Source organism: Glycine max, chromosome 19 (genome assembly GCF_000004515.6).
Source record: "Glycine max cultivar Williams 82 chromosome 19, Glycine_max_v4.0, whole genome shotgun sequence".
Taxonomy (NCBI): Eukaryota; Viridiplantae; Streptophyta; class Magnoliopsida; order Fabales; family Fabaceae; genus Glycine; species Glycine max.
The window spans coordinates 21,683,456-21,700,564 of record NC_038255.2 but is presented as its reverse complement, the minus strand read 5'-3'; the positions used below and the strand labels follow the sequence as shown (position 1 = coordinate 21,700,564).

Genomic DNA, 17,109 nt, shown 5'->3' with positions numbered 1-17,109 from the left:
TGTGATTCTTGAAGGTCTTCCTAATGAATTTGAAAGTCTCGTAACCCTAATCAACTCAAAGATCGAATGGTTCGATTTAGAGGAAATTAGGGCCCTTCTTCTGGCTCATGAGCAGCGATTGGACAAGGCGCGTATCACTGAAGAAGCTACATCCCTCAATTTTACTCAATCTCAGCCAAATTCAAAAACCCCCAATTCTGTGAACCCTAATTCTGCGACAGAAACCCAGATTGCTCCTCAAGCCAATTGGACAACTGGAAACTCAAATTCAGGCAACTACGACTCTCAAAACGACAATTTCAAGAACAACAATCAATCTAGAGGCCGTGGAGGAAGAAATGGTCGTGGCAATCGTGGTGGTCGTGGGGGTCGTTCCACTGTTCAGTGTCAAGTCTGTCATCGCACAGGCCATGATGCTTCCTACTGTTATCACAGGTTTAATGCTGCTTATGGAAGTAATCAACCTTATGTTCATGGCAACCCTTATCAGTATGTAAGGAACACTACACCAAATAACAACAATTGGGCTCAAAGTAACCCTCAGTGGCAGAAAGCAGCACCTCAGGCCAACTTCACTGGATATGCACCTCAGACCAATTTCACTGGTTATGCCATGCACCCTACCATGAACAACAATCTTGACACAACTGCTACTCAGCATGTTACTCTCATGCAACCTCCTCCAGGCTCTGCTCCTCCTCCTTCTCACCTTGAGCACATATTCCTTGGCAATGGTCAAGGTTTGCGTGTCACTGGAATTTCCTCTTATGCTTTTCCTTCACCTTCTCATCCTCATCATACATTGCATTTAAATAATGTTTTGCATGTTCCTAGCATCAACAAAAATCTGATTAGTGTTTCAAAATTTGCATCTGATAATAATGCATACATTCAATTTCATCCATCTCACTTTGTCATGAAATCTCAGGACAATGATCAAATCTTGCTTCAAGGAAAATTGGACAAGACTGGACTTTATCCCATTCACTCTCAGTCATCAACTACTTCTAGTCTTTCTTCTAGACACCATTCTGTTCATTCTATTGTAACTAGTCACAATGACTTGTATTTTCAATGGCATCACAGGCTAGGCCATACAAATCTAGACACTATGAATAATGTCTTGAAATCATGTAATATGCCTACATTCAATAAAAACAAAACTGATTTTTGTATCTCTTGTTGTCTGGGCAAGTCACACAGATTGCCTTCCCAACTGTCTCAAAGCACTTATAATTCTCCTCTTGAGTTAATTTATTGTGATTTATGGGGTCCAGCCCCCATGCAGTCCTCTATGGGCTACAAATACTACATCTCATTCATTGATGCTTTTAGCAAATATATTTGGGTCTATTTTCTTCATGACAAATCAGAAACACTTACTATTTTCAAACAATTCAAAGCATTAGCTGAATTACAGCTTAACACTAAGATAAAAGCCATTCAATCTGACTGGGGGGGTGAATTCAGAAGTTTTACATCATATCTCAGTCAGTTAGGAATCATTCATCGCATTATCTGCCCTCACACCCACCATCAGAATGGTGTGGTCGAAAGAAAGCATAGGCACATTGTGGAGATGGGCCTCTCCTTACTCTCCCACTCCTCTCTCCCTTATCATTACTGGGACCATGCTTTTCATACTGCTGTGTACATCATAAACAGACTCCCTGCATCTCATAATCATTGCATTCCCCTCAAAGTTCTATTCAATAATGTTCCTGATTATAACTTCCTCAGAGCCTTTGGTTGTGCTTGTTATCCTCTTCTAACCCCTTACAACAATCCTAAGTTCCAATACAGGTCAAAAGAATGCATCTTTCTGGGCTATTCTACTTCTCACAGGGGTTACAAGTGTCTTGACAGAAAATATGCAAGATTATGTGCAAAACTGCTAATTAAATTGTCATTCTCAAATTTCATTTATTGCAGCCAAGGAATAGGATTTAATATTCTGAATACTAAATTTTCATGAATTAACATCAAAGGAAAACAAGTACATGTGTGTGTGTGTGTATATAAATTGGAATCAAAGATTAACGTGTCTATCTAAAAATAATCCATTTAAGTCAACAAGAAATTTGACTTGTGTACTTTAAATTTTTCATGGGCAAATCAATATTGCAAAGACCCATATTTTATGCACAAGAACTTTTCATAGACTCTATCCAAGTGCTATTCAGTTCAGTTTAGACTTCACATATGTTTTTTTTTTTTTGGAAGGCAGAAGATATATATTATTAATAGATAAACCAGTACCAGTGGTACCACAGATAGAAGTTACAAGGCACCAAAGTGCTGCCCTCCATAAAAACAACCCAAACTAATACAACAAAAACAAACAAGCCCAACCAAACTAGCCAAAGAAATTCGATATATTGGAAGACCAATGGTTGAAGCTAATATTAAAGTCTTTCTCTTTAGCCTTTAACCATGACCAAGCTAAAAAGATAGCATGATCCATGACTTTATAGGGATCAAAAGATTTTCCTTGGAAAATCAATTGATTCCTATGCTGCCATATAAAGCTAGTTAAGGCAATCCACCACCCACACCTTGTACTATGATTCACAGCTGCCCCAAAACCATCACAGAATTGAGTAAAATGGCAAACTGGGGTAATTGGAAGAGGACCTACTACCCGGATCCATCTCATGGATTCCCACCACAAGCCTTTTGTCAGATTACAATTGAAGAAAAGATGACCCACATCCTCCTGCACACATCCACACAAAGGACAGTTAGCTTCCTGAGTAATGACATTTCTTCTTAAAAGATTGTCCTTAGTGGGGAGTCTATTTTTAAGAAGTCTCCAACAGAAGATCACTACCCGAGGGGGGATTTTCAGCTTCCAAATTGTCTTAAAGATCTTCCTATCTGAACTTGTTGTGCTGGGGTTCATGCATAACCTATAAGTTGACTTAGTAGTGTACTGTCCATTAGGTTCAGCCAACCACAACATAGTGTCTTTATCATGTCTCTGAATAGGAACAGAGCTAATTTCCTCCATAAACTGCACAGCTAGATGACTTTCATGATCAAATAAATTCCTCCTCCACCTCATGTCCCACCTCCAACTATCATGAGTAAAATCACCCATGTTTGAAATGAGAGATTTTTGCTGTCTACTAATCAGGAAAAGCTGATTATATTTCTGCTCAAGAGTGTAGTCTTCCCCTAGCCACTTATCTGTCCAGAATTTGATATTTTCCCCACACCCAACCTTCCAAGTCAAATGGTTTTTAAAAATACTGTGATCCGACTGATGGTACAATTTTCTAATGTCCCTCAACCAATGGGAATAGCCCCTTTTGTCTCTACCATTCTGGAATTCTGACCAACCACCATATTTAGAATTTATAATTCTGACCCAAAGCTGCTGCTGATCAGATGCAAAGGCCCATATCCATCTTCCCATCAAAGCTACATTGAATTTCGAAATATCCTTTATCCCCAGACCCTCATCAGTCTTGGGCAGGCAAATATCAGCCCATTTCACCCAAGGAATTTTCTTATGATCATTGTCTCCACCCCACAGAAAGTTCCTTTGTAAGGATATCAATCTTTGGACTATCCTTTGAGGTATCTTGAAAAAGGAGAGAAGATAAATTGGAAGAGCATTCAGGACAGAATTTATAAGGGTGATCTTCCCAGCCATGGATATATCTCTCTGGGCCCATTTGGATAATTTAGATTTGAATTTATTGATGAGAGGCTCCCACACCAGTTGGCTTGAAGGATTAGCCCCAATAGGAATGCCTAGATAGTAAAAAGGATAATCCATTTGTCTACAATTCAGGATATGAGCTGCTTCCAGAGCCCAATTAACTCCACCTCCTATGATCCCAAACTGACTTTTAGCAAAATTAATCTTTAGGCCAGAAGCCAATTCAAAGCCTCTAAGTAAAGCCTTTAAAACATATATATTCTCCCAAGTAGCCTCACCCACAAAAACAGTATCATCAGCATACTGCAATATATTGGTAGGTTCCTTTTTCTTTCCAACCAAGAAGCTTCTATAAAGATTTTTCTGGACTGCTTCTCTCATCATACCAGTGATTCCTTCACCTACTATATTGAAAAGCAAGGGGGCTAGAGGATCCCCTTGTCTCAAGCCTCTTGTAGGGACAAATTCCTTAGAGGGGCTACCATTAATCAAAACTGATATGGTTGCTGATTGGAGACAAGCTGATATCCATTTTCTCCATTTTCGGCAGAAACCCAACCTAAACAACATTTAATCCAAGAAAGACCAAAACACTGAATCATAGGCCTTTTCGAAATCCACCTTGAAAATCATCACTCATCACTGGCTTCTTGCTTCTCATTGCTTCCTCAACCACCTCATTGAGGATCAAGATACCATGAAGAATATGCCTTCCTTTAATGAAAGCTGACTGCCTTTCATCAATTAGCCCATCCATGACAGACCTCAATCTGTTAGACAACAGCTTGGCTATCACTTTATACATGCATCCTATCAAAGATATAGGTCTATAGTCATTTAGAGACTGAGGGTGATTCATTTTGGGAATTAAGGCCACAAAGGAAGCATTGCTACCTCTAGGAAAGCTTTCATGAGCATAGAACTCATCCACAAATCTTCTAAACTCTGGATTCAGCACATCCCAAAATTCCTTGATAAAATTGAAGTTAAGGCCGTCTGGCCCAGGGCATTTATCCCCTCCACAGCTCCACACAGCTTCTTTGATTTCTTGGTCAGAGAAAGGGGCAGTCAGCTGCTCCCTTTGCCCCTGAGAAATAGAATTGAATTGAACCCCATCCAAGGTAGGTCTAGAGTAGTTATGTTCAGTAAATCTGTTATGGAAGAAATTAGCAGCTACATTCTTCACTGTATTAGGTTGTTGGGCCCACACCCCATCAATAAGAATACCTGGAATAGCATTGAATGCTCTCCTGAAATTTATTATTTTGTGAAAATAACCAGTGTTGCAGTCCCCTTCCTTCAACCATCTGGCCCTAGATTTTTGTCTCAATAAAGATTCAAAAGCATTTGCAGCATTCCATAACTCCTGCTGAAGGGAATTTCTGTCCTTGAGCTCTTGATCAGACAGAATTCTATGAGAGGCTAGATTCTCCACCTCATTTAGTTTCTGCTGAATGCTGAGGATCTTCTTGGCATTAATATTCCCCTCTACCTTGCTCCACTGTTTTATAGCAGCTTTTAAGTTTTTCAGCTTATTTTTAAGGACAATACCCCCCAACCCCCCTGCTGATCATTATTCCAAGCCTCCCTCACCATTTTTTGATACCCTTTTTGTTGCAGCCACCAGTCAAACACCCTAAAGGGCTTAGGACCCCAATCCACCATGTTAGTTTGCAAGATGATTGGGCAATGATCAGAAAGATCCCTTTGGAGGACATGTTGACAGCTCTCAGGCCACAGAGATAGCCATTGCTCCGAAACCAAGAATCTATCAAGCCTGCTTTTCACACAACCATTAGGCCTAATCCAAGTAAAACTATTCCCGACACACTTAATTTCCTGAAGCTCCATATCAGAAATCCACTGATTGAAAGCTGAGATGTCATATGGATCTTCCCTTCTTTGAGATAAGCTGATTCTTTCCTCAGAACTTCTAATGCTATTAAAGTCCCCAAGAAAACACCACAAGCCACTAGGATTAGAGGCCTTCAGCTGCCTCAGATCTTCCCATAAAGCTTTCTTCCCAACAAGATCACAGGGAGCATAGACATTGACAATCATCATCCTCTGATTATTACTGATGCATCTCCCTTCAAGCAATAAGAAACTTCTACCTTTCTCCCTCCTATCCACCTCAAAAGTGGAGTTATTCCACATACAAAGCTGGCCACCAGCAGCCTGCACAGAAGGAACACAATCCCACTGAGCAGTCAAGTCCTGCCAAATGGCCTGACAAATGCTCTTATTAAAATTCTCCCTTTTGGTTTCTTGGATACAAACAAGGTCCACTTTGTGTTTTAAAATGAGCCTTCTAACAACAGCCCACTTAATCCCCCTCCCCAGACCTCTAGAGTTATAGGAAAGAATGATCATGATTGTTGTTTTTTAATTCCCTTCTCTGCTGCCATCGTATCATCCCTATTCTCCATATCCAATAACAGCCCCTTAACCTTGTTGGCATCTTCCCCATAAGTCAAGCCCATTTCCTTTAAAAGGGCACATTGCAGCTCTATAGAGTCCTCTTGTAATGAAGGCATAGAGTCAGTTTTAGAAGCTGAGGTGAAGTCCCCAGTTGGTTCCTCAACCTGTTGGGCCTTGCTATTACTTCTCAACACCTCCTTTCTTCTCACATAAACCTTTGTGGCAGAAAGAGTTGGGCCACTTATCCGTTGGCCCATTTTCTCAGATGCCACCTTTAAATCATGTTGACCAGAGGGAGCTTGTTGTGGTTCGTGATATTCAAATTGTTGTTGTGAGGCAGAGTTACCTCAAGAGGCAAGGCTTTCTCTTTATCCCCCTCTATGACTTTTTCTGACTTACCCAGAATTTCCTCAAGGGTGTAAACCCACTAACCCTCGTCTGCATGGCTGTCCGTAATGGGGGCCTTTTCCATTAGCTTGCTACCCTGCAATGGTCTTTCATCACAAGCATTTAAAGCTAAGCCATTTTGGGGAACTTGACCGTTGAAGTTTTCCTGTGCAACCTCCACACCAATACACTGCTGACTTTCTACGTTGTCCTTCTGGGATTGGGCCACGTCATCGCTGAATGTGGCGGACCGGTCCCTGCAGTTACGACCAAGGGATTGTACCCAGTGGTCACTGCGAACGTTGGGCGAAGGAAGCACGTCCCGATGTTCAGAGTAGCCGCCGAGGACATCGTCGGAGACTCCATCGGAGAAGTCGTCGCAAAAGGTGGCCCCAGGAATGTCGTCATCCATTGTTACAGGGGTGTTTGGCTAGGTCAAGAATGGAGAAGGGGGGAACCAGCGAGTGTTGCGATTAAGCTTCTTCGACACTCCCAAACTAGTTGTATCCTCAGCAACGTGTAGGACATAATCTACTCCATCAATGGTGGCCGCCGGAAACAGAGGTTTCAGCTTCGTCCTAATGAGGATACGCGCCACATCCAGCCGCTGCCTAGCCTCCACATATTCATCCACTTCCACCACCTCACCAAAGTCCACTAGCACCTTCGCCATGTACTCCACCTCCCATACTGTCAGAGGAAGGCCCCATAGGAGAACCCATGTGAGCCTATGGGTCGGACGTATCTCCGGAGACCATTTCTGGAGCTCCGAGATAGGAGTAGACCCATTCTCCTTCTCTTGGTGTATGAGTCGAGCAGCCTTGGATTCCTCCAGGTAAGGGAAGAGAACCCAATCGTCGACTCAGTGGCAGGGGTTAGCATCGTCTTCAACCACCCATTTCAACTCCTCCTCCACCCTTTCAAACATGCCTCTGTTCTTCAATCTTCCTACCCAAGCCTTGTGAAGCCACTCAGTGTTCTCCTTATTTGAGCACAAGGTCACTGGGCTATGGTTATCCTTTTCAGTGTGATGTATACCTTCCGGCAGGTTCAAAGAGCTCGTTTCACCAGGTTTGAACTCCTTAACCACCTCAGCATATGATCGAGGTCTTCCTTCTTTAGTACTGATTTTCTTGTCCACCTGAGCACCTTTGTACACCTGTTGAATAGCCCCCCGTACCACGAGTAAAGGTGCCTTTTTCATGTGTGCCAAACACCTTCCCCCTGTCGAATTTCGGTCTATTAACGAACAACTTCACCCCACCGATGAAGATGTTGTTATCTAGTTGCCTTTCCAAACTCTGCTCATCCACCACCTCTTTAAACCTGACAAAGCCAAACCTATGGCCTAGCTTGTTTTTGGTTCTGGGGATAAAAACCTCCCACACCTTTCCCCATTTCTGGAAAATCCGCCACAGGTCTTGCTCCATTATCCCTTCAGGGAATCTGGAGAAGTAGACAGTCGTGACATCAACCTAATTTCTCCATGTCACCTTCCTTTCTTTCCATTGATGGTTGTTCCTTTCCAGTCTGCCTCTACTAGCCGCCATTTTCGATTTCCTCTTGCGTGTTACTTCAACCCAGTCTCCATGATTAGTAATATCATCAATCGGGTCCTCCTGTTCGGCATTCCATCTTTCTTCAAATCTTCTGTATTGATTATGGCCTCCATCGTTACTGTTCCATTTGCTGTATCTGGTTTGAGGTATGTCTCCAGAGATGCGTCGTAAAGAAGATCCTCGCTGATGTCGCACCCTCTCACCATCATTCCACCAAAAGTTCCTTCTAGTGCTCAAAGTTCCCTTTCCATGGTCTTCCTTTTTCTCACCCTCTCTCACTCTGTGTTCGTACTCTCTCTCTCGGTCTACCCACTCTCACACTCCCCCTCTCTCTCTCCCTCACTCTTGGAATGAACTCTCTCTCTCTCCCCCTCGTACTCTCTCTCATTGTTGTGACTGGATATATTAATGTTGCAGCTAATCAATTTGCAATACCAAATGTGATTTCATAAATGTTTCAAAAAAACACAAGAACACTTCACAACAAATAACAGTATCACAACACACAGGGCAGAGCAGGGGGGTGAAGACTGAAAAGAAATGCAGAGCACAGACTTCACATATGTTAGTAGAGCATATTTAAAAAGCCCTACTTCAACAAGGACCCTATCTAAGTTGTCTACCGAAACAATGCAAAGACTTTATCAAATATTGTTTGGCATTAGTTTAGGTGGAAATTTGGTCCATATTCAAATTGATGAAAATTAGGAACCTGTTAGGCATGAGAATCAATTTGCCAAACAATTACAAGTGTATTATAGAAGGAAAAATAAAAAGGGAAATTAGTTTTTAAAGGGGCAGTTAGAAGAGTTAGTTGGCTAACTGTTAGTGTGGGGGTTCTCTATTATAAATAGACCTCTAAATACTGAGGTCGTAGTATCTTTTGTTAAAACTTGGATATACGACTGGGATTATCCAGTTAGAAAGGAGAGTGCTCCTTTCGGTACATTTGTTCTTCCCTATTCTAGATAATTCTCTCACTTTTTTTTCTTTGACTCTGATTTGCCTACTGCACCGATTCTGTGTGTGATAATCATCTTTGTTAGAGTAAGATTCCTAACAGAACCCTTCCTAGAGCAAGATAAATTATTATTTGAACATAACTTTCCCATCAAACTGCTAATCACAGTGAACTAAAACAAAAACACTTAAGCACCAGTTTTTTTTTCTTTTGGTGAAAGGAAATCCTATTAATGAAATAATGCCACCTTCTCCCTCTTTATTAAGAGAAAAACAATCAGAGCATCAAATAGGTTTATGCTTGGATTTTTAATTACCTATCTAGAAAAGGTATTAATCTTTTACTACTTGCTACACATATTACAAATTAAACAATTGATGATAAGTAATAAATAACTATTGCATAGGATAGGAAAAACCTATGTAAAATGCTTCTTAAGGATTTTATGCTTACAAGTGAAGGCTTGGAAAATATGTCCCTTCCATGCCATTGCAGAGAACAGTGACCTTGTTAGGAAGCACTAGCTGCCCACTGTTTTTTTTCCATCTATACCAACATTATAGATTTATAGTCAGAAATACAAATCACAAGAAGGGAAAATGACATTTTTTAGAAAACCTAACAAAATATGATAAATTGGATGATGAACTTGAATCATAAGATAAAATTATGTGGAATCTACTAAGTTAAGCTACAAATAGGCAGAGAAAAAGAACTACATGAACTTACTTGACTATTGGCTGTGATTTTTCTGAATCAGTTAACTCAAAATCAAACTTTATTTTGCATGTAGGACAGAAATAATCAGATCCTCCAAGATTCTTCAAAAAAATGAAATATACCATTCAGAACAAAGCAAAAATTTCTCTTTATTAGCTTTAAATGCAGAGAGGAGTCAATCAAAGAGTAACGGATAAACCTTGAAAAGGTTGCTGGAAATTTTGTCACATTCTGCATGCACCCATACTTTACATCCATCACAACGCACCTAATTCAAAAGGAATATGCAAAAAAGGGAAACAAAAATTAATACTTGAAAAAAAAATAGTTGAGTTGAAAATATAACCTTAAACAGCCGACAGGATCTAACTAACTCACCCAACTTCCGCTATCTGAATAATTCCAAATTTTCTTGCATATGCCACAATAATGTTTTGATTTTGTTAACTGTCCAAAGAGAAATTGGCTTTAAAGACTACAGCATATATTTTTTTTAACCAATTAGTACTCTAATTTATTATGTTCCCATTACAGACTTAAATATAAGTTGTTAGAAGGCAAAGGCAAGTTGCACAAACCCTAGCACATGTTTTACATAGAAATTGGCTGCCAGGAATCAAATAGTTCATTTTCTTTGACATTTTGAAAGGAAGCTCAAATCCACATACTTCACAAGATCGCATGTCTTTCTTCTTATCAAATAAATCCTACATATGGAATTCAAATAAATGAACCATTATTTTAACTTGTTGAGTTGTCAGTAGACTTCCTCGCTCCTGCATTTTGGTGTACTATGGACTATGGAGAATGACATAATAATTACAAAAGCAAAGCAAAATGAATCTGTATCAACTTTCCTTTAGAACCTTCTAAATATGACGCATGTGTACATTAACAGCCATCTAGATCTCCAAATGAAAAAATATGCCCTCTAGCTGACTTACCTGGTTCAGAAAGTGACATGCTGCATTCTGGTTCGAAGCAGTGACCTTCTGAAAGCCTTTCAGTACAGAATCACCACAACCAGTTCTACCAGCTGCTGTATTTATATCTGCTATCAACTTCTCTGTAAAACCCTGATCTGCCAAAAATGCCTCCTCTATTGATATTTGAAATTCAGAGGGATTATAGTTATAGCAACCCAAATCAGACTGCCCCTGAAACCTAATCCAAGTAATATTATGCCTAGTAAGTAAGCAAGCAGCACAAATTCATCCTAAAAGAAAAATCAAAATGATAATCTTAAACAAATAGACAACGACCAACAACTGCACACCTGTCTACATGATCCATAAACGGAAAAATCATCCCGTACTTGACCCATGCATAGTCCTGCTCAGCATCTCATAACACACCAAAAAAAGACCATTCATTATCTTACAAGATCCAGATTTCCGTAAATGAAAGCCACAAGGTTTTAAAATTGCAGTTGCAGCTGCATTGCCATAACTAAAATTGCAGTCGAAATTGCAGAAACATCCACAATCACAATCTCAGGACTGCAACCTTGACCCAAAACTCTCCAAAGGAAACAGTAAATAATAATAATAATAATAATAATACCCTTTCATTTCCACTCCCAGCGGAGCCAAGAAACATGACACAAGCAGCATCAGGAATACACGACTTCAAAACTAGCTCCGGTGCCTGACAAATAGGATCAATGACAATGGCAGGCCAAAAAGGTTCCTTCATCTCTGCCTTGGCCCACACTATATCCCCAGCATAAAAGTCTTCTGGTTCATACAACCCCTCTTTCTTCTTCTTCTCCTCCTTGCTGGCATCATCAAAATTCTTAAGCAGCACCTCTTCACACAGTGTAGAATACCCTCTACCTTTATTATTGATCTTTCCTTTTCTCGACTTCTTCACACTCTCGAATTCTTCGTCTAATTCACATTCAACCTCAACCTTGCTGCTGTCCTTCCTCCAATCCTCAATCACCGAATCGTTGAACCGCGACGGCAGCGCCTGCACCCGCCCCCGCGACGTCCGCACCAGAGCCGGCGGCCGCGAACCGTTCTTCTTGCCGCCCTCCGAGCTCGCCGCCACCTGGCATCCTTTCTCGGGCGCGCCTAAAAGCCCGCTAAAACTGGCCGGTATTACGCCGACGAGGAGATTCAGAGGGTAGCAGTACCCGCTCGTCTTCCTCCTCTTCTTCCTTTCCGCCGTGCACTCGTCGCCGTCGTCCTCCCCTGCCGCGTCGCCGAGACGCCGCCGTTTCAGACTCGGCATTTGCGATTTCAGGTTCCGCTTAATTATCATTCTCACAACAAGGAATTGCCAATCACTTCCGCATTAACCCCAACCCGAATCTCCGGATTCTGAATTCCAAACATAAACCCTAATCCGAATGGAATGGAATTTCTACGAGAAACTGATTACGAGAATGTCGCGAAATTTCGGTCGAATGAAGCAGAGGAGAAAATAGGGATCTGCTTTCGGCCAAAAACTGACAAAGAGAAATATTAAAAAATTATTATGGTGTGAAAAAAAAAATTCCAAGATAAATTGCAATGCAATAGTAAAATAATCGGAAAAGGAAAATTCGAATTATTTTGGAGAGGAAAAAAAGAAAGTAACGACAGAGTAGGAGAGAGAGAGAAGGAAGTTTCGGCGTTTTCTTGAGAGTGTTAATGTTTTATGTGATGAGAGTGGGTTACTTGGGCGTCACGTGTTGGCAGCGCGATTTTCTTCTGAGTTTGGTGACCGATGTTTGTGAAAAGTGCAACGGAGGCTGTTAATGTTTGTATGAGTGTGTCGTTGGGGAATTTCCCTTGTGTACAAAAATTGTGTTCTTTGTTGGGATTTTAATTATTTTTAGCAAATTTTTGTACTCTCTGACGCAGAGTTTCGAGATTATTGAGTTGGGATGATGTATAATTTTTTGAGTTTTTTGCTTCTTTTGTGTGTGTTTGTTCTGTTCTCAATTTGATTCGATACGGTTTGGACGAGATCACACCTTGGAATTCACTTATTGCTTGGTCCGAAATTTTAATTTTTGGTTAACAGAGTCTTCTAGTAGGAGGAGGAGGACGTGCAACAGTGCATGGACCAGCAACAGTGGTTCATGATTTATTTTTGTTGTGAAGTTTGCCACTATTCGAGTTTACCATTTTGGAATTTGTTAGGCCGTAATAGAAATTAATGCATGTGTCGCTTGAATTTGAAGAAAAGCGTAGGCTACTTCTCCGCCGCGAACATGCCTTTTCGGAGTGAATAGGCAATTTAGTCCCTGAGATTATACTCATTTTGCATATTAGTCCCTAACTTAATATTAAATTCAAAATAGTTCCTATCTTTGCAAAAGTGTTGCAAAATAGTCTTTCCGTTAAATTTTAAAGTAACGTTGTTAGTGAGGTCAATTTTAGTGCCACGTGGACTATCCAATATGGCACTAAAGGATGATGTGGCATGACACGTGGACGTGCCTCCTAAAAGATGACACGTCATTTGATGATAACAAAACGAGTAAATAGGCAATTTAGTCCCTGACTTTGTACCCCTGTTGCATATTAGTCCCTACCTTAATGAAAAATTCAAAATAATCTCTATCTTTTGCATAAGTGTTGCAAAATAGTACCTAACTTAAAAGATGCCGGAAATCTTGCTTAAAGTGTCCATGCATTGCAAAGGTTGTGCCTAGCACGATTTCTGGCGGCGCAGATTCCTCCTTGGATTCCTTGTCATCTTTTGATTCCTCTGGTTTTTTCTCTTCTTCTTTCTTTTCTTCTTCATTTGCTTTTTTCTCCTCCACTTTGTTTTCCTCTGGTTTTTTCTCTTCCTATTCAAAACACACACAAAAAAAAAAATCAGAACCCAGAATGATATATTGTGGTAATTGAAGAAAAAAAAGGAAAAGAGAATGGTTATGTAGACCTCGCCCATTGGTGTTGACGACTACTGAGATAAGGTTGTTGCTGTGGATTTTTGGTTCTTTTTATTTGTGCAAGTGTGTGGGGGTTCTTTTTCGTATATATGCCTCAATTGGTTCAGAACCATCAAATTTGAAGAAGTCACTCATTCTATCATCATCAAATGATGTGACACTAAAATTGACCTCACTAACAACATTACTTTAAAATTTAACGAAAAGACTATTTTGCAATACTTATACAAAAGATAGGGACTATTTTGAATTTTTATTAAGTTAGGGACTAATATGCAATAGGGGTACAAAGTCAGGGACTAAATTGCCTATTTACTCGTTTTGTTATCATCAAATGACGTGGCATCTTTTAAGAGGCACGTCCATGTGTCATGCCACGTCATCCTTTAGTGCCACGTTGGATAGTCCACGTGGCACTAAAATTGACCTCATTAACGGCGTTACTTTAAAATTTAACGGAAGGACTATTTTGCAACACTTTGGCAAAGATAGGGACTATTTTGAATTTAATATTAAGTTAGGGACTAATATGCAAAATGAGTACAATCTCAGGGACTAAATTGCCTATTCACTCTAGATTTGCAAGGCATGCCATCTTCTTGTAGAGATAGAGCACAAAGCCTACTGGGCTGTAAAGACCTGCAACTTCTCTATTGATCAGGCTAGAGAGAAAATGAAGTTGCAACTAAGTGAGCTGGATGAGATCCGTTTAAGCCTATGAGAATTCCAAATTCTACAAGGAGAAGACCAAGAAGTTCCATGACAGCTTGATAGCTAAGAAGGACTTCGTGGTTGGACAGAAAGTTTTATTGTATAACTCTAGGCTCAGACTCATGAGTGGTAAGTTGAGGTCAAAGTGGAATTGTCCTTTTGTGGTGACTAATGTTTTTCCTTATGGTACAGTTGAGATCAAAAGTGAGTCCACAGATAAGAGCTTCAAGGTCAATGGACACCGGCTGAAACCATTCCTCACAAATCCCTCCTTAGTGGATGTAGTGATGGAGGAGACCTCCTTACTTCACCCTACTTCTCTTCCGCCATGACTTAGGGAGTTTTCTGTTTCTGTCTCCTTCTTTACTTTTATTGCACTTGTCCAAATTTATTGATTGTTTTGTTTGTTCTTGATCTTATGATTGTGCTACATTGAGGACAATGTGTTGTTTAAGTGTGAGGGGGGGGGGGGGAGATTGTTCTTTAATTTTGTTGGGTATTTTAGTTTAATTTTATTAGGTTTTTTCTAGGTTAATTTTGTTATTTTGGTTTTATGTTTTGTGTACAACATTGCATGTTCCTCTTTGAATTTTGGGTTATGTACAGGTAATGGATAATTATTTTTAAAATAGGAGTCTCTTGGCATTTTGTGAATTGAAACCCTTGTTTTTCTCTACATGTCAAGTTAGTTTTCAAAGTTCGAATTGAAAGTGATAGATTTAGCCTTGGTGAGAATTTGAGCCATCATCATCCATTTTATTCGATGTGTTTTGCCCCATTGATTGTTTGCACAATAGCCTTGACTTGACTCTTGTTGATACTTCTTGCTTCACATACATGTTGGGAGATGATTTAGGCATTTTGTTCTTATAAGCCTCTAGCCAAATGAGCTTACCTTGAATTAATTCCTTTGATAGCTTCTTTGAGCCTATGTTCCCCTTTCTTTGTTTTGAAGCTCATTACAAGCCTTAAGTGAAAAATCATGATTTCACCCTACCCTTAAGGAATTTTGGAGCTTTGGAATTGTTTTGGGAATAAGCGTGAAGGGGGGGGGGGGGGTATTGGATGATATGTTTTTATTGGGCATGCTTGATGATGTATACATATATTGCCTAATTGTTGCTTTATTTTTCAAATGCTTTCAACTGCTACTGTCCACGTTAAAAAAAAAACAAAAAATTAAACAAAAAAAAAACAAAAAAAAAATGAAGTTGAATAAATGAGGTCTTGGTTTGAAGACTTGGATTGGTTTGAGGACTTGGTTAATTTTGTTTTGGGTTTATTTTTTAAAGCTTAATTTGTAATTTTGGTTTTGGGGTTTACTACTTTTTCTTACTTCCCAATTATTCCCCATTGCTCCTCTATTCCTTTGGGTTTTAGCTACTATCTCATACTCTCCTCTACCTTGTCCTTGGCCCCATTACAACCTTAAAATACCTTTTGATCCTCATGTGCATGTGTTTGTGATGTGGTTGTCAATTTTAGAGTCTTGCCAAGTCTATGTGGTGTTTGTTTTCATGGGTGCTCTGAGAGTAAACAGTAGCCTAGACACTTGAGAGATAAAGTGCATATCTTGTGAGGCTTTATAACTTTTCATTATTGAGCTGATTAACTATCTTGCCATGTTTGAGATGCTTGGACGATTTTCATGATGACCTTGATTCTTTAACTCTTTACGTGTTGGATGTTACCCATTCTTTTCATTCCTTAAGATTCATTGAGAAATATGTAATTGTTTTTGTGTCTATTTGTTTCTCTTTAATGTCTCTGGATTTGTTCCTTGCTTTGCTTTTTGATTTTGCCCAGGAGTGCAAAAGGCTAAGTGTGAGGGGATTTGATGTGTCATCATTTTCTCCTATTTCTTAACCCTTTTTGTCACCATTTTAATTATTGATTAGCCCTAATTGTCAAATTAATTATGCAGTTTTATCATTTGGGCCTACTGGACTAATTTTGTGTTTTTAATTTAATTTCAGGAGAATTATAATCAATTGGGCTTGAATCCGGAATTGGGCTTGGACTTGAACAGAGCAGAAAATTTTGTTCTACCAAATCTTATTTCATCCAGATTTTATCTAATCTAGATATTATTTCATCTAGATTTTATCTTATCTTATCTTATCTAGATTTTATTTCATCTAGATTTAATTTTATCAAATCTTATCTTATCTTGTCCAGATTTTATTTTATTAATGGGTTTGGACTTAAAATAGATTTGTAAGCTTTGGGGGCTGAGAACCTATATAACAGCACCAAGGTTTTAGTTTAGGAGTCTTTTCATTTTTGGTGAAAAGAATAATTTTAGGTTTTGCAATTCCTGTTTTTACTATTCACGTAGCAATAAAATTTCATTTTCTGCTTCAATCTGCAATTTCGTTTTCTACTGGGGTGTCACGCTACAAAGTGAGTTCTGGTGCTTCCAGTGAAGTTGGATCCACATACATTGATCGGCCAACAAAAGTGTGTTGGTATCTTCCAGTAATACCAAGGTTTAAGCAATTGTTTGCTAATGGAGAAGATGCGAAGAACCTAACATGGCATGCTGATGGTAGGACCAAAGATGGATTGCTTCGTCATCCTGCTGATTCTCCTCTATCGCAACATGCCCTTTTGCGGGCGAGCGAGGCGAGGCTCACGGGTGCGCTTTCCAAAGGAGGAAAGATGCGTGGAGTCGCCACCAACGTTTACTTGTGGAAAACGTCGGAAAAACCGAAGGTATTAGCACCTCTCACGTTTGTCTTAAAGGACAACAACCTATTTTTTAGAATTGTGAAATTGTGATATCTTATCTTTT

The 17,109-nt window shown here is 39.7% G+C and overlaps 1 protein-coding gene across 6 annotated transcripts in view; it reads right to left on the bottom strand.

Annotated features, from left to right (window-relative positions):
• LOC100775276 (histone-lysine N-methyltransferase ATX5) overlaps positions 1 to 12,595 on the bottom strand; it is a 29,245-nt gene extending 16,650 nt beyond the window's left edge. Inside the window, exons 1-9 of one of the 6 annotated variants that reach the window (XM_006604000.4) lie at positions 12,379 to 12,590; positions 11,279 to 12,167; positions 10,992 to 11,047; positions 10,660 to 10,879; positions 10,294 to 10,422; positions 10,094 to 10,162; positions 9,915 to 9,983; positions 9,725 to 9,816; positions 9,449 to 9,541 (exon numbers count right to left, since the gene is read on the bottom strand). In XM_006604000.4, coding sequence (XP_006604063.1) covers positions 9,449 to 9,541; positions 9,725 to 9,816; positions 9,915 to 9,983; positions 10,094 to 10,162; positions 10,294 to 10,422; positions 10,660 to 10,879; positions 10,992 to 11,047; positions 11,279 to 11,980 — 1,430 coding nt within the window. In that variant the 5' untranslated portion in view covers positions 11,981 to 12,167; positions 12,379 to 12,590. Of the gene's footprint in view, positions 1 to 9,448; positions 9,542 to 9,724; positions 9,817 to 9,914; positions 9,984 to 10,093; positions 10,163 to 10,293; positions 10,423 to 10,659; positions 10,880 to 10,991; positions 11,048 to 11,278 lie in introns of all 6 variants that reach the window. The other 5 variants (XR_001386573.3, XM_006604001.4, XM_003555038.5 and 2 more) reach the window with 5 other exon arrangements.
• Positions 12,596 to 17,109: the final 4,514 nt, after the last annotated feature.